This window comes from Sus scrofa, chromosome 6 (assembly GCF_054392235.1).
Source record: "Sus scrofa isolate SSC_HxYL_T2T_F1_AM1 chromosome 6, Sscrofa_HxYL_maternal_Yorkshire_Landrace_v2.0, whole genome shotgun sequence".
In the NCBI taxonomy this organism is placed as follows: domain Eukaryota; kingdom Metazoa; phylum Chordata; class Mammalia; order Artiodactyla; family Suidae; genus Sus; species Sus scrofa.
Genome location: NC_139388.1, coordinates 60,234,690 through 60,252,388, shown reverse-complemented (window position 1 = coordinate 60,252,388; position 17,699 = coordinate 60,234,690). Strand labels below are relative to the sequence as shown.

The window sequence follows — 17,699 nt, the reverse complement described above, 5'->3', positions numbered from 1 at the left end:
ACTGTGGTTGTGTAGCTTGGTACGTACAAGAGACAAAGTGGAAGTGGACATCTTTGGGGTTGCGGCGCCTTTCTGGGTTGAGACCCGGGTCTCCCCGGAGATGGGCTAGAGCACGCGCACTGCCCTGTGCGACATTGCGATTGGCGTTAAGCCGACAAGTTTTGGGGGGCAGGAAAAGTGGTTGTACGGCAGATCTTCCAAGATGGCGGTTCCCACCGCCAGGGCGCTGCCATACTCTGTCACAGTGTCTTTGTCTAAAAGACGTGAAAGCTAAAGGGAATCTTCGTCGATCGAAGGTTGGCGGCCTACAGACTCGAATGCTACGGAAGCTAAACTCGATTTCCGAGGAGGAACAGCTAAGTTTGTGAATCAGCTGGTGCACGAAGGATCTACTTGGGGGGTAGGGTCTCAGTTTCGCGTTCTGGGAGCAGAAGTAGTTTGAGCTTTGCGGAGATACGAGCTTTGAGGTAGGGGAGGGCTACGGGGAGTCGGTGAGAGGAGCGAGCCCTTGTAGGACAGGGGATGCATTCCATGGTTCAGGAAGCGGGATGGTCAGAAATGAGGATGGCCTGCAGAGGGTCAGGATATTGGGAAAGATTGGAGTTGGCGTGGGGTTACTCTTTGTGGGAGAAGTCAGTGGCTGGGTGGCATTGGAGGCAAATCAGTGTTTGCCACGACCTAGGGAGTGGGTCAGTGACTGGGATGCACTTGGGTGAAGAGGTCAGTAACAGGAGCATCTTTGGGGGGAAGATTATTGATTGGGGGTGAATGACAGGACATCAGTGATTGGGTTGTCCCTGTAGGAAGTCAGGAATTGAGGTTTCTTTGAGGGCGTGTCTGAGCCTGAAAAGGTCTTCTGGGGGAAGATCTGCTTTGGAAGCCTTAGAGGGATGTCAGCGATTGGCGAATCCCTGGAGGAAGGTCAGCGACTGGGGAATCCTTGGGGTATAAGTGAGTGATTGAGAGCTCTCTGGAAAATTCACTAATGGGAATGCCCATGGTGGGAGGTAAGTGATTGACACCGCTTTGACTGGCAGTTTGGTGTTTTTTAATGTCCTTGGCTTAGGTGAGTGTTTGGGACATAGGTAGGGGATGCGGGTCAGCGACTGGGGCATCATTCCAGATGGTCAGTGAGTGGGGTGTCCTTGTGGGTAGGTTAGTTCTTGGGGCAGTTTTGTTTCTTGTCTTTGAGGGTCTCCAGTGGTCACTGAGAATCATGGGAATCTGAGTTTGGGTCTGGGTATGCTGATGATAATCTGTTAGAAGTCATGATTTATGTCAGAGAAAGGCAAATATATGATATCACTGGGGGTTCCCTTCGTGGCTCAGTGGTTAATGAACCTGATTAGGATCCATGAGGTTGCAAGTTCAATCCCTGGCCTTGCTCAGTGGGTTAAGGATCTTGCGTTGTGGTGAGCTGTGGTATAGGTTGCAGACCTGGCTCAGATCTGGCATGGCTGTGGCTGTAGAGTGGGCTGGCAGCTACAGCTCCGATTCAACCTCTAGCCTGGGAACTTCCATATGTTGTGGGTGTGGTCCTATATATGATATCATTTATATATGGAACCTTAAAAAAAATGATATAGGAGTTCTCTTGTGGCTCAGCACGTTAAGGATCTGGTGTTGTCACTGCAGCGGCTCTGGTCACTGCTGTGACATCTGTTTCATTTTTGGCCCAGGAGCATCTGCATACCACAGGTGCAGCCAAAAAGAAAAAAAATTTTCAATTTTCAGATGATACAAATGGACTCACTTACAAAACAGAAACAGACTCACAGACTTAACAAAACAAATGTACAGTTTCCAAAGGGGAGATAAATTAAGAGTATGGGATTAACATATACACCCTAGCATGTATAAAATAGATAAACAACAAGGACCTGTATAGCACAGAAAACTACACTCAATATATTGTAATAACCTATAATGGAGGAGTTCCAGTTGTGGCTCAGCAGTAACGAATCCAGCTAGTATCCATGAGAATGTGGGTTCAATCCCTGCCCTTGCTCAGTGTGTTAAGGATCTGGCGTTGCCATGAGCAGCAGTGTAGACTGCAGACCTGGCTTGCAACTAGCATTGCTGTGGCTGTGGCATAGACCAGCGGGTAGAGCTCTGATTCAACCTCCAGCCTGGGAACTTCCATATGCCACAGGTGCAGCTCTAAAAAAAAGCAAAAAAAAAAAAAAAACCAACCAACCAAACAAAAAAACCCAAAAACATAATGGGAAGGAACCTGACAAAAGAATACACATATATTTCAATTGCTTTGCTGTGCATGTGAACCTGACATGTTGTGAATCAACACACTTGAGTTGAAATTAAAAAGTCAGATCCCACTGTGACACAACAGGATCTGTTGTGTCTCTGGAACCCTGGGGTGCAGGTTTAATCCCTGGCCCAGCACAGTGGGTTAAGGATTCAACTTTGTGGTTGGATCTGATTCCTGGCCCCAGGAACACCAAATGCCGTGGGGTGGCCAAAAAAGAAAAAAAAAAAGTCATAAACTATGAACTGAGGTAGCCATGTGGCCCATATTTTGGGGATGATGTTCTTGGGTATTGATACCTGACATATTTATGAGAGTTGGAGCGTGAGAGGTGTCTACATTTTGCAGGACTTTGGGGTTTTAAAGCCGGCTCACTTCTCAGACTACATTCATGCCTTCCTCAAAAGCTGCTTTCCAAGTCCCTCTGTCCTCCAAATCACCTCCTCCTCTCACAGTCTCCACGACAATAAAAAATACTTTGAAATAGTCAAGATCTCAATAATCTAAGGCAAAATGCTTATTATGAAAGATGTGGTATCTAGCCCTCGAGTTTTCAAATGTATTGCATATTTTTCTGGTTCCTCCCTTTTTCATCCTTCTGATGCATGAGAAGACATTTCCACATTCAAAAATTTTTTTTCTTTTTTGAACACACTGGCAGCATGCAGAAGTTCAGTGGCCAGATCAAATTTGTGCCACAGCAACAACCTGAGCTGCCACAGTGACAGTGCTGGATCCTTAGCCTGCTGAGCCACAAGAGAATGCCTCCACATCCAAAATCTTGATAGCCAGGTATACACATTGTTAAAATTTTTTTTTTTTTTTGTCTTTTTTGTTGCTATTTCTTGGGCCGCTCCCGCGGCATATGGAGGTTCCCAGGCTAGGGGTCCAATCGGAGCTGTAGCCACCGGCCTACGCCAGAGCCACAGCAACGCGGGATCCGAGCTGTGTCTGCAACCTACACCACAGCTCACGGCAAGGCCGGATCGTTAACCCACTGAGCAAGGGCAGGGATCGAACCCGCAACCTCATGGTATCTAGTCGGATTCGTTAACCACTGCGCCACGACGGGAACTCCAACACATTGTTAAAATTTTTATAAATTTCCTTTTTCAAACATTCCAATGACTCATTTTATTATAAATATGTGAAAACACTGTCTAAGTAGTTTATAACTTGCTTTTTCAAAGAAATTTATGGCCACTAATCCTGTCACCTTCCCTAATCCCATTAATAATAATCTCATCACCTTTCTTAATAAAAAGATATGGGCTGAAAAAAACAATAAAAAAATAAAGGAAACTTAACCTCAGAGTTCCCTGGTGGCCTAGCAGGTTAAGAACCTGGTGTTGTCACTGCTGTGGTACAGGTTTGATCCCTGGCTTGGGAATTTCTGTGTGCCTTGGGCGTGGTCAATAAAAAAAGAAAAAGAAACTTAACTTTATATAATAAAATTATTCCAGATTATTCACTTTGGTACAAAGCCTTACTAATGGCTGCATGGTATTCTACAATGTGGATCTCCTTGCGGTGTTAACTGAAGTTACATTAAATTTTTGCAATAATTTGGATAGACATGACATTAAAATATTGATATAGGTCTAGGAGTTCCCATTGTGGCTCAGTGGTAACAAACCCGACTAGTATCCACGAGGACGCAGGTTCAATCCCTGGCCTCACTCAGTGGGTTAAGGATCCAAAGACATGGCTCAGATCCTGTGTTGCTGGGGCTGGGGTGCCGGCCGGCAGCTGTAGCTCCAATTCAACCCCTAGCCTGGGAACTTCCATGTGCTACAGGTGTGGCCCTAAAAAGTAAAAAAAAAAAAAAAAAAAAAAAAAATCATGTAAGTCTGAAAATTGCTTGTTAGTATATTCCTAGATCTTATCTGTTTTCTGCCAGTGCAGATAGCTTCTCTTTCCCTTGAACTTTTAAATTACTTATTTTATTGTACTTTATTTTATAGATATAAAAGCATATAATTAAAAATAAACATTTTTTCTTTCTCTTCCTTACTGAACTATTATTATTACTAATGTACTTAAACTGATTCTTGTAGGTTTTCCAGGTGAGCGGTCAGAGCACCTGCAAGTAAGTTTAACTCAGAAAAGAATATGGATTTTGGATTTGGGCAGACCTAGGCTTCTGTCCATCTTCTGCCACTTACTATGTCAACTTGGGCAAATTTCTCAACCTGCGATTCTTTTTGCATTTGTTTTTAAAAAGATCTGTGCTGGAAGTTCCCATTGTGGCTCAGCAGTAATGAGCCTGACTAGTATCCATGAGGATGCAGGTTCATTCCCTGGCCTCAATTAGTGGGTCAGGAATCCAGCATTGCCATGAGCTGTGGTGTGGGTAGCAGATGAGGCTCAGATCCCACGTTGCTGTGGCTGTGGTGTAGGCTGTCAACCACAGCTCTGATTTATCCCTAGCCTGAGAATCTCCACATGCTGCACCTGCAGCCCTAAAAAGCAAAATAAAATAAAATTTTTAAAAATCAGTAGTAACTACTCATATAGTTAGAGTACCCATACCCATCATATCATATAGTAAATACCCAAGACAGGTTAAGAATATATATATATACATTATATATTACAATTATGTAATGCATACACACACACATACACCTCTTTCTCTGGATTTTTTAGACTTTAAAATTTTTCCTCTTTCTTGTTTAAAAATTTATAATGATTCTTCTCTAAAATGTATATTTAGTTTTGAATAAGGTTTTGGCAAAATTACACAATTTAATGTAGAGAGCTTTGCTGTTTTTGTTTATTATAAATAGTTATATTGGAGTTCCCTTGTGGCTCAGTGGACTAAGGATCTGGTGTTGTCACCGCCATGGCTCTGGTTACAGCTGTGGTATAGGTTTGATCCCTGGCCTAGGAACTTCCACATGCCATGGGTGTGGCCAAAAGAAATAGTGATGTTTACTGTAAAAACAAACCACCAGGGAATATTTTTTTTTCTTTAGACTATCATGTTAACTTACTACCTGAAAAAAAATTTTTTTGATATTGATATATGTGTACACATGTAAAATACATATATACACACATACAAATAAGGACTCACAGAACTCAGAAAGATGTCACACTCCCAATTACAGTTTATTACGGCAGTGGATTTCTGTAATCCTCCAGGTCCTGGCTTCCTGGGATAAAACAGTTCCAATGAGGGAAGGAACCAAGATCAACGTTAATCCTTGACTGGAGACTTCGTACTAGAGCTTCAGGAAGAGCCCAGAATCAACAATAGAGCAGACATTACAGTGGTTGGAGATCCCTAAAGGCTCCAGAAAATGTCCAATTCCCAAGTGAGTGGGTTTTTTGGTATATTTATTTTACACTTGGCTTTCAGTGGATTTTAAGGGGTTAAATAACACATACATTAAAAGAATATGTTTATTCAACATTTCTGAAGACTGCTCTATACCGGATATAGTATGAAGAGATAAATGTCAGAATTTAGGAAAAAATATTGAAAAAAAGGAACTTCATAGTCAGGTCCCAATGAGAATATGTAAATCATATGTTTATACAAATTGTTTAAAGTTAGAACGTGGAAGTTCTCGCTGTGGCTTAGTGGGTTAAGAATTCAATTAGTATCCATGAGGATGTGGGTTTGATCCCTGGCCTTACTCAGTGGGTTAAGGATCCGGTGTTGCCATGAGCTGTGGTGTAGGTTGCAGTTTGGATATGGTGTGGCTGTGGCTGTGGTGTAGGCTGGCAGCTGCAGCTTGAATTTGACCCCTAGCCTGGGAATGTACATATGCCACAGGTATGGCCCTAAAAAGAAAGAACAACAAAACGGAACAAAAATAAAGTTAGAACGTGGATTTTAGCCTGTGAGGCTCCAGATATTTAGTAAAGTTGAGCTGAAACTTGTCTCTGGTATCCCGTTCCAGCTCTCTATTTCTGTGTAACAAGCCACCCCCAAATCTATTGTAAACATTTAGTTTTATCATCTGCATGGATTCAGTGGGTCAGGAAGTGAAAAAGAGCCATATGGTGATGGCTCATGTTTTGGGGTTCCAAAGACCATCCTCAGGTTCAGATGATTTGCTAGAAGCACTCACAGTACTCAGCAACATGGTTATACTCACAGTTATAATGTATTACAATAAAAGCGTACTGGTTAAAATCAGTGACAGAGAAAGCGTAAGGCCAGGCCCCAGAGATACCAGGCAAAGCTTCCAGTTGTTCCTTCTCAGTGAAGTCATGTGGTCATTGTTTGATTTTCCCAGCAATTATTTTTTTTTCAAAACTTTTTACTTTATGTCTACACCCACAGCATATGGACGTTTTAGGCTCAGGGATTGAATCTGAGCCACGGCTGTGACCCAGGCTGCAGCTGTGGCAATGCAGGATCCTTTAACTACTGCTCTGGGCTGGGAATCAAACCTGCACCTCCACAGCAACCTGAGCCACTGCAGTGAAATTCTTAACCCTCTGCACCACAGCAGGAACTCCCCAGCAATTATTTGTAACACCACATAATGGATATAGTTAATTTGTGTCTAGGCCTTTTTTTTTTTTTTTTTTTTGGCCATACCCATGTCTTGAGGAAATTTCAGGGCCATGTATATATACCTGAATCACTTTGCTGTACACCTGAAAGTAAGACATTGTAAATCAACTATATGTCAATGGATTTTTTAAAAAATTAAAATAGCATAGCCTAAGGCCTCAGAAGTATGAAAACATTCATCAGCCTGGACATTGCAGGAGTTCAGAGGTTATCTCCCAGAAGTAAGTCAAGAACAGGCTTTTCTTTGGAATGTGCTGGGCTTGGGCAACCCAGGTCTGCTGAGCTACCCTTTACCACACAGAATCTAAATACAGGAGTTCCTGTTGTGGCTCAGCAGTAACAAACCCAACTAGTATCCATGAGGATGTGGGTTTCATCCCTGGCCCTGCTCAGTGGGTTAAGGATCTGGTGTCGCTGTGAGCTGTGGTGTAGGTCACAGACACAGCTCAGATCCTGTGTTGCTGTGGCTGTGGCATAGGCCGGCAGCTGCAGCTCCAGCTCTGATTTGACCCCTAGCCTAGGAATTTCCATATGCTGCAGGTTTTGCCCTAAAAAGACAAAAACAAAACAAAATAACCTAAATATATATATATATATATATATATATATATATATATAACCACAATTAAGGTTATGGTTTCTGTACTTTCCTTTATTATATGTACTTATTAACTACTTACCTTGAAAGTCTCTTCATATCAGCATATAAGTAACAGCAGTAAGTGAAAAATATTTTGAGTGTGCCACCTTCTCTGAATTCAATCATTTAATTTCACCACTTAGGCGGAAATGTATTTTCCGTGTTCTGAATGTCATGGTTTCATTGGGCTGTCATTCAGGTTCCTTCTTTCTGGAATGCCATGCTACCTCTTCCTTCTGAAACTTGCTGTAAAACACAGAATGGATCTCATAAGAATTAGTTCCAGATTCACATCTGTGAAGTTTAAGCTTTACAGTTTTTCTCTTCATTGATGCCCACGTGGTATACTCTTTTTTTTTTTTTTTTGGTCTTTTTGCCTTTTCTTTTTGCCTTTTTGCATATGGAAGTTCCCAGGCTAGGGGATGAATCGGAGCTGTAGCCGCCTGCCTACACCACAGCCACAGCAATGCGGGATTCGAGCCACATCTGCAACCTACGCCACAGCTCACGGCAACGCCGGATCCTTAACCCACTGAGCAAGGCCAGGGATCAAACCCGCAACCTCATGGTTCCTAGTTGGATTTGTTAACCACTGAGCCACGACGGGAACTCCCACGTGGTATACATTTCTTATGTGCCACTATAAATGTACTCTTGTGCATTTACATTTCTCTCTTGGCAGGCAAGTGTGCTCCGTCTGGGTAGGGGCTAATCTTATTTATAAAAGAATGCCTAATATGCTATCTGACATATAGGTGCCTACACAAAGGTTGTAGATGGTTTCTAGATTAAAGGATTTAAGGATGGCCTGTATTCTGTTCCTCTTTGGTGAACAGGTGAACATGTGAGCAGTGAATGACTCAGTGGAAGCACAGACAGGATATTTTAAATTAAAAAATGGTTACAACCTATAATGCAAAACTAGTTATACAAAAACCCATCAAATAGTTTTCCATGGGAAAAGTTATTATAAGAAATTCCCATTTATCGTGGAGTTGCCACCATAGCACAGTGGGTTAAGGGTCCAACTGCAGGAGTTCCCATCGTGGCTCGGTGGAAATGAATCTGACTAGTATCCATGAGGTCACAGGTTTGATCCCTGGCCTCACTCAGTGGGTTAGGGATCCGGCGTTGCGGTGAGCTGTGGTGTAGGTCGAAGATGCGGCTTGGATCTGGCGTTGCTGTGGCTGTGGTGCAGGCCGGTGGCTACAGCTCCGATTCGATCCCTAACCTGGGAACCTCCATGTGCTGCAGGTGCGGCCCTAAAAAGACAAAAAAAAAAAAAAAAAAAAAGAATCCAACTACAGCAGCTGGGGTCACTGCAGAGATACAGCTTGAATCTGACCCAGCATAGTGGGTTATAGGATGCTGCAGCTGTGGCTCAGATTCAATCCCTGGCCCACAAACTTCCATATGCCTTGGTTGCAGCTATAAAATTTAAAAAAAAAAAATTCCCATTTATCTTCATAGTATTAACCAATGAGAATCCCTTTAGAATGAAAAGGGATGTTCATTCTAAACATGAAGAAGAGGGATGATCCCTTTAGAATGAATGAATGTAATGTTGTTACAGGGCTCACTGTCATTCAAGGATGTGGCTGTGGTTTTCACCTGGGAGGAGTGGCAGCTATTGGACCCCATTCAGAAGAACCTGTATCAAGATGTGATGTTGGAAAATTATATCAACCTAGTATCCATGGGTAAGCGGAGCTTTCCCTGGGTCATACAGTCAGTGGGTTGCCTTTTCCTTCTCAGCGATGAAGGGTGGCCCCTACAAGCGCCTTACTTTCTTAGACTTGAGTTTCATACACTGCAGATTTTAGTACCTTCTGGCCTCACAGAGTGTTTTTCTCTCACTTCCAGAGCAAAAGGCCTTTACTTGGCCAAGATGCAAACTGTTCAGCCTCTAAAATGTAATCTTCCCCATTTTTCAAAGGCCTTGCATGCCAAGTGTTTGGGACCATGGATCCTCTATAATTTTCCTTGAGTAGGGTATCAAGTTACCAACACAGATTCATTCTACCAGTTGGAGCAAGAAAGGCCATGGATAATAGAGGAAGAAATTCAGAATCAGATTCATCCAGGTGAGTGAAAAACCAGCCCTGTAGAATAAATGAAATTTAAAATTTCAGCTGGTCCAAAAATGGGAGGCACTTCTGAAATATTGTTTTCAGACATCATCATGAAGTTTTTAAGCTGGTGACTCAGACCAGTTGATGTGAGTTCTCACATACATTAACACTGACTCCACTTTTTCATCTCTCCACATTAGGTCTCTTTTGCTTGGTTAACAAAAAGTTTTCCTTGTTTTCTGTATTCTCACGAGAGTCCTCTCTAGTTCATCTTGCAATTTGCTCTCCTAATTAATCTTTCTCCCTGGCATCCTCAGTGTACCTCCTTGTCTCCAGCTCCCAAATGCATGGTTATAGCTCTCTTTTCTTATGTACTCAAGTATGCATAAATTCCCCCTTCTCATTTTGTACATCTCTCCTTTGTCTTGTAGTTTATTCCCTTTTTCCCCCCATTTTTTGATCCTTTCACTTATAAATATCACAGATGTTGGGCTTATACCCACAGCCTCCTTTCTTCTCTCCTTGGCCTTTGCTGAGATCCTACTCCTTCTATTACATGGTCATTGTGGATTCATTCTGTTTCTAGAAGATGCCTAGCAAGTTGATAATCACAGAGACTGGCACAAAGGAAACCATGGCAACCTGGAAACTATGGAAAATCACCAAAAAGAGAATGCATTTGGAAAAATATCTTCTCTGAGCTTAAACCTTGATGTGTCTTTAGCACAAATATCTCATACATTTGACATACTTGAGAAACATCTGAAACCCAATCTACAGTATATTATTCAGAATAAAGGCCATTTAAGAAATGAAATTGACTTTAACCAATATGACAAATTATTTCTTTATACTAAGTATGAGAAAATTCATACTGGACAAAAATACAGTGAATTTAATGGGCATGTAAAGGCTTTCAGACATCATCATGAGTCTCAGCTTATTAAACACTGGAAAAGTCAAACAGCAGAGAAACACTGTATCGGCAGTGACTGTGGGAAAGCCTTTTCCCAGAAGTCAGACCTCATTAAGCATCATAGAGCACACAGAGGAGAGAAACCTTATGGATGCAGTAGATGTCAGAAAGCCTTCAGCCAGAAGTCCCATCTCATTCTACACCAGAGAACCCATATGGGAGAGAAACCTTATGAATGTAACAAATGCGGGAAAGCCTTTACTGATAAGTCATGCCTTAATAAACATCAGAGAACTCACACAAGAGAGAAACGATTTGAGTGTCGAGTATGTCAGACAGGCTTCAGTGATAAGTCACAACTCACTTTACATCAAAGAACTCATACAGGAGAGAAACCCTACAGATGTGGTGAATGTCAGAAAAGCTTCAGCAATAAGTCACAGCTCATTATTCACCAGAGATCTCACACGGGAGAGAAGCCCTATGGTTGCAAAGAGTGTGGGAAAACATTTCCCCTTAAGTTTAGTCTCATTTTACATCAAAAAACGCATACAGGGGAAAAACCCTATGGATGCAATGAATGTGGGAAAGCCTTCATCCAGAGATCTGAGCTCATTAGACATCAGAGAACTCACACAGGAGCGAAACCTTACAATTGCAGTGAATGTGGGAAAGGCTTTAGTGTAAAGTCACTCCTCAATACTCACTGGAGAACTCATACAGGAGAGAAGCCCTATGGATGCAATGAATGTGGAAAAACATTCTCCATCAAATTTAGTCTCATACTACACCAGAGGACTCATACAGGGGAGAAACCCTATGAATGCAGTCAGTGCCAGAAAGCTTTCACTCAAAAGTCACATCTCACTATTCATCAGAGGTCTCACACCGGAGAGAAAGCTCATGAATGCAGTGAGTGCCACAAGGCCTTCAGCCGGAAGTCATATCTCCTCATTCATCAGAGAATTCACTCTGGAGAGAAACCTTATGAATGCCACGAATGTGGAAAGACTTTCTCTCACAAGTTTAGTCTCATCATTCATCAGAGAATCCATACAGGAGAGAAACCATATGGATGCAGTGAATGTGGGAAAACTTTTCCTATCAAGTTTAGCCTTGTGTTACATCAGCAAACACACACAGGAAAGAAACCCCATGAATGCAACCAATGTCAGAAGTCTTTTGCCCAGAAGTCACATCTTATTATACATCAAAGAACTCACACTGGTGAGAAGCCTTATGGATGCAGTCAATGTGGGAAAACTTTCTCCCACAAATTCAGCCTCCTTTTACATCAGAAAACTCATAGAGAGAAGTCATGAATAAAATACATACCCAAAAGTTGTCATTGAGAAGGAATAGCTCATTACATCCCAGAGTTTACACAGGAGTGGAACCTTAAGACAGCAGCAGATGTGGACATGTCTTCATATTCACACTTTATTACTGAGAGAATGGCACTGCATAGAACGCCAAACAGGAAGGAATACCTTTCCCAATAAATGTCAATTGAATGTAACCCAGAGAGAAATAGAAAGGAACTTCTGTCTATGTATTAATTGTCGGGATGTTTTGGTGTGAAATTCAGCTACACTGGCATCAGAGAATTGACATTCAGGGGAAAATCCTATACTTTAAAGGATATAGGGGACCATACTTTCATGAGTATTGTTTTTTTTGGGGGGAGTTGACTTTTTTTTTTTTTTTTTTGCCACACTCACGACACAGGGAAGTTCTCAGGCTAGGGGTCAAAGTGGAGCTATAGCTGCTAGCCACAGCCACAGCCACAGCCACATGGGATCCAAGCCATGTCTGCTACCTATGCCACAGCTCACGACAACACCAGACCCTTAACGCACTAATCAAGGCCAGGGGTCAAACCCAAGTCCTCATGGATACTAGCTGGGTTCGTTACTGCTGAGCTGTGACAGGAACTCCTCATGGGTATTGTTTTATGAGGGAAGTAGTTTTCTGCAATTGTGACATAATAAATGGCATTATAGAAAATATTAAATATGTAAATACAGGAGTCTTAAAAAAATTATATCAGTACTATGTGAGATATATGTGTTCTGTACCTATTTTTATTATAAAAATGATTGTTCATACTTGGAAATTGTATTAAATCTGTAAATAAATTCAGTAGTCATAAACCAAAAAAATTACATCAGAACTATGTGAGAATATATGTGTTCTGTACCTATTTTTATTATAAAAATGACAGTTCATATTTGGGAATTGCACGTTGTTAGCATAACAATTGTGACTCCCTAGTACATGTGCAGCAATGTATATAAAACTGACCCACAGAATATCTGCATTGAGTCTTTGAATCATTACAATGCTACATAAATTATAATTGAAGTACATGTTTCATTATTTTAGTATGAAATCTTTTTTTTTTTTTTTTTTTGCCTTTTGTCTTTTTAGAGCTGCACCTGCGGCATGTGGAGGTTACCAGGCTAGGGCTCTCATTGGAGCTATAGCTGCCGGCCACAGCCACAGCCACAGCAATGCCAGATCTGAGCCGCATCTGTGATCTACACCACAGCTTACAGCAACGCCGGATCCTTAACCCACTGAGCAAGGCCAGGGATGGAACCTGCAACCTCATGGTTCTTAATCAGATTCATTTCCTCTGCGCCATGACGGGAACTCCTTAGTATGAAATCTTAATAATACTGAATATCTCTCAACACCTCTCCCACCATGTCCCACTATTTGCTGGTATTAGTAAGTGGGCCTGGAAATTTTTCTTTTTCTTTCTCTTATTACGGCTGCACTTGTGGCATATGGAAGTTCCCAGGCTAGGGGTCAAATCAGAGCTGCAGATGCCAGCCTACACCACAGCCACAGTAACACCAGATCCAAGCCATGTCTGTGACCTCTGCTGCAGCTGTGGCAATCCCAGATCCTTAACCCACTGAGCAAGGCTAGAGATCAAACCTGCATCCTCAAGGACACCATATTGGGTTTTTAACCCGCTAAGCCACTACAGGAACTCTGGTCCTGGAAATTTTTGAGCCTCTCTTGAGTAAAACCTTTTCCATCGATTCTAAGGTGGAAAAATTTTCCCATGGATTAATAATGCTGAAGTTACCACAGACCTAGAGATTATCATACTAAGTAAGGCAGACAAAGACAGATGTCGTATGATACTTCTTATATGTGGAATCTAAAAAAAAAAAAAAAAAAATAGAAATGAACCTATTTACAAAATAGAGACTCACAGACATATAAAACAAACTTATGGTTACCAAAGGGGAACGGAGTGAGAGGGATAAATTAGGAGTTTGGGATTAACACACACACACACTACTATATATAAAACAGATTAATAATAAGGTCCTACTGTATAGCACAGGGAACTACACTCAATATTTTGTAGTAAGCTATAAGGGAAAAGAATCTGAAAAGGAATATATATATTATATATAATTATATATATATATGTATATGTAAATGAATTGCTGTTCTATACATCTGAATCTAACATGACATTGTTTTGAGTTTTTGTTTCTTTGCTTTTGTTTTTCAGGGCTGTTTCTTCGGCACATGGAGGCTCCCAGGCTCGGGGTTAAATCAGAGCTGCAGCTGCCGGTGTCTGCCACAGCCACAGCAAAACCAGATCCAAGCCTCATCTGTGACCTACACCACAGCTCATAGCAACACCGGATCCTTAACCCACTGAGCAAGACCAGTGATTTAACCTGAGTCCTCATGGATCCTAGTCAGGTTCATTTCCTCTGAGCCAAAATGGAAACACCTAACACGACACTGTAAATAAACTACTTCAAGTAAAAATAAATAAACAAAAAATGCTGAAGTTAAAATGCAGCATATGTAGTTCTCTTGCGGTACAGCGGATCCAGTGTTGTCACTGCGTCAGCTTGGATCACTGATTTGTCAAGCGTTTGATCCCTGGCCCGGGAACTTCCACATGCTGCGGACATGGCCAAAAAAATGCATCATACAGTTGATGGCTTAACATATTTAAATGGAGAACTTGGTACTTAAAATAGTGGTGCATCATACAACCAAAGGTATCTCAGATTGGATGAAACACAGTAGAAGCCATCACTTTAATATTTTTCTTTTAGGCAGATATTTATGGTTTGAAGATGATGACTATTTACTCAGGTTTTATACCCCTTTGAATTCTTGCTTTCTTTTTTCTTTTTTTTTCTTTTTTTCCTTTTTAGGGCTGCACCTGCGGCATATGGAGGTTCCTAGGATAGGGGATGAATCAGAGATAAAGCTGCCAGCCTACACCACAGCCACAGCAACACCAGATCTGAGCTACGTCTGTGACCTATACCATAGCTCACAGCAATGCTGGATCCTTAACCCACTGAGTGAGGCCAGGGATTGAACCCGAAACCGCATGGTTCCTAGTTGGATTCATTTCCACTGCGCCACGATGGGAACTGCTACACCCTTTTGCATTCTTAACAATGTGAGAGCCCCTGATATCAGAAGATGGAGGAGTTCCCATTACGAATGCAGCCCTAAAAAGACCAAAAAAACAAAAAAAAACAAAAAACAAAAGACAAGATTGAAATTAAGTATTAGCTTGAGTACTGGTATAGCTTGATTTGATAATGTGGTTTGTTCCTACGGTTAAATAAAATAGACTTTTGTTCCCCCCATACTGCACCAGATATTCTTATCTTTGAAAGAACAAAAACCAAACCTTCGAGGTATTTTTATTAATCCCTTTCTAGAATGTAACTTCAAAGTCTCTTAAATTATTTTCTTTTTTTTTTTTCTCCTTTTTAGGGCTGCACCGTTGGCATATGGAAGTTCCCAGGCCAGCGGAGGAATTAGAGCTGCCCCTGGCAGCCTGCACCACAGCCACAGCAACTTGGGATCTGAGCCACATCTGCACCGCAGCTTTCGACAGCGCCAGACCCTTAACCCACTGACCGAGGCCAGGGATTGAACCCGAGTCCTCATGGATACTACTCGGGTTCTTAATCCACTGAGCCACAATGGGAACGCCCATAAATTCTTTTCTTAAATGGGTTTGGAACTCTAATAAGATACTAATGAGCTTGACTTTAATTTTACAAAAATTTGTTTCCTTTTCAAGCACAATATTTTACATTAAAATGAAGGAACAGCAATGACAGCAGTTTAAGGTGATTGAATGGACTCATGAGACTTGACAGTTTATACTTATGAAAGAGTCCAATAAAGACAAAACTACAATATAGCACGAGAAAAAAAAATAAATAAAACAAGGGTAAACATCAAAGTATTCCGCAACATCTAGGCACAGAATCCAGGGACATTTTTCAGTCACATAAAAAACTATTCATGGGAACTTCCATGTGGCACAGCAGGTTAAGGATCCCGTGTTGCCACAGCTGTGGCACAGGCAGAAGCCGCAGTGAGGGTTTGACCTCTGGCCTGGGAATGTCCATGTGCCATGGGTGAGCCAAAAAGAAAAAACAAAATCTCATCTCCAAATCACAAACTACCAAAATGTATGGGAAGTATCCCCGTTTCGGGGAAACCAAGGCACCAGCTGACTGCGAGGTCGTTTATGCTCACTGGTCACATAGCCAAAACCAGCTCTTTTGAGGAAGAGTGAACCATCCATCTCCGGATTTTCAATAGGCAAGCTGGCACATGTATCCTAAATAGTACAAGGAGCATGAGAAAAAAATAAAAGGGGCTAACATTAATCCCAGGGACACAGACTTTCTCTTCCACACCCAGGAACCAAGAGGCTTCAGAAGAGGAAGGTCTGAGAATCTTGGAGGGGGGTTATGAGGGCTGATGATGGCATCTCAAGTACAACCCGACATGCTGGTAACATGCTCCTGCTCGGCGGCCTGCATGTCCAAAGACACGGACAGGAATGGCCGGGAGCTCTCCATGGTCCTGAATGTAAGCAATGCCCAGACACCGTTTTGAGACAGATTCTGGGCGGTTTTGTTTCACTTTGTTTTGTTTTTTCCTTTCCTTTGGCAGCACACAAAGCATATGGAATTTCCTGGGCCAGATACTGAATGCGAGCCGCAGCTGCGAACTTCGCCTTAACCCACAGAGCCAGGCCGAGGCTCAAACCCTGGCCTCTGCAGCAACCTGAGCTGCTGCAGTGACAATGCCAGATCCTTAACCTGCTATGCCACAAGGGAACTCCAAAGGCAAAGATTCTTACCTGTGAGCAGCAAAATCCTTTCAGAGAATCTCGAGTCTGAGTTCCCTCTATGACGCAGTGGGATCGGCAGCATCTCTGAAGTGCTGTGACTCAGGTTTGATCCCTGGCCTGGCACAGTGGGTTAAGGATCTGGCAAAGGATGGGATCCCTGGCCCAGGAACTCCATGGCGGCCAAAAAAGATTTAAAAAGAGAGTCAGGAGGCTTCACATACCTTATCCCTCCCCAGCTCCCACTGGCCAACCGCTTTCCAACAAGAAAGGCACCCTACTAATGGTGAGATAAGTAACTCCAACTTCTCCTTGCCACGTCCAAGACACCCGCCAGGTTCTCCCAGGAAAGGTGGAAAATACCTGATTCATCTTTCCGCATCCTTGCCTACCGTCTCTCTTTTTTTAATTACTCGATGAATTTTATTACATTTATAGTTGTACAACACCATCACAACCCAATTTTATAGCATTTCCATCCCAAATCCCCAGGGCATCCCCCCACCTCCTGTGTACTCTGTCTCTGATATCCACCCTCCAACCCTATTTCCAGGGAAGTAACTGCTAACAGATAACAACCAAGGGTTAGAAAAACCTACTCGCTCCAGGTTAAATTTGAATTCTTTTTTTTTTTTTTTTTTTTTTTTTGTGTGTGTGTCCTTTCTAGGGCCACACTCGAGGCATATGGAGGTTCCCAGGGGTCTAATCGGAGCTGTAGCTGCCGGCCTACGCCAGAGCCACAACATCACGGGATCTGAGCCGCGTCTGCGGCCTACACCACATCTCACGGCAACGCCAGATCCTTAACCCACTGAGCGAGGCCAGGGATCGAACCTACAACCTCATGGTTCCTAGTCGAATTCGTTAACCACTGAGCCACGACTGGAACTCCTAAATTTGAATTCTAACCCTCAACTCTCATTAATATATTTAAAGTCTCTACCTGATCTTGTGAGACTGAGAATTAAATAAATTCCCTCGTGCTCAGCAAACTCATCGGCAGTCTGTCATTCATAACTCAATCCCGTCTCATGTGAGACTCAGAGCTAATGATCGTTATCGCAGACCCATCAGTCCCCTCCTGACTAGCCATGGCCTGTCTGGGGTGCAAGGA

The 17,699-nt window shown here is 42.4% G+C and overlaps 2 protein-coding genes across 42 annotated transcripts in view; one reads left to right on the top strand and one right to left on the bottom strand.

The window, feature by feature from the left end:
• ZNF613 (zinc finger protein 613) overlaps positions 1-17,699 on the bottom strand; it is a 51,007-nt gene that overhangs the window by 22,513 nt on the left and 10,795 nt on the right. Inside the window, exon 2 of one of the 2 annotated variants that reach the window (XM_084961540.1) lies at positions 7,481-7,686. The gene's annotated coding sequence lies outside the window, so the exon portion shown is untranslated. Of the gene's footprint in view, positions 1-7,480; positions 7,687-17,699 lie in introns of those variants that run through there. The other variant, XM_084961544.1, reaches the window with a different exon arrangement.
• Positions 247-13,482, top strand: LOC100517161 (uncharacterized). Of its 40 annotated transcripts, none has more exons than XR_014806525.1 (7): positions 247-400; positions 4,324-4,355; positions 5,414-5,586; positions 9,014-9,140; positions 9,377-9,524; positions 10,099-12,881; positions 13,228-13,482. XR_014806525.1 is itself a non-coding variant. In XM_084961622.1 (6 exons), exon 6 carries the CDS (start codon positions 10,164-10,166, stop codon positions 11,748-11,750), a length of 1,587 nt encoding a protein of 528 aa, XP_084817748.1. In that variant the 5' UTR covers positions 247-400; positions 4,324-4,355; positions 5,414-5,586; positions 9,014-9,140; positions 9,377-9,524; positions 10,099-10,163; the 3' UTR covers positions 11,751-12,590. The 40 variants fall into 40 exon arrangements, 4 of the variants coding, with proteins under 4 accessions (XP_084817748.1, XP_084817749.1, XP_020950585.2 ...); XR_014806531.1 differs by lacking the exon at positions 13,228-13,482 and adding an exon at positions 2,928-3,058 and having other exon boundaries at positions 10,099-12,590; XR_014806539.1 differs by lacking the exon at positions 13,228-13,482 and adding an exon at positions 2,928-3,058 and having other exon boundaries at positions 9,304-9,524; positions 10,102-12,590.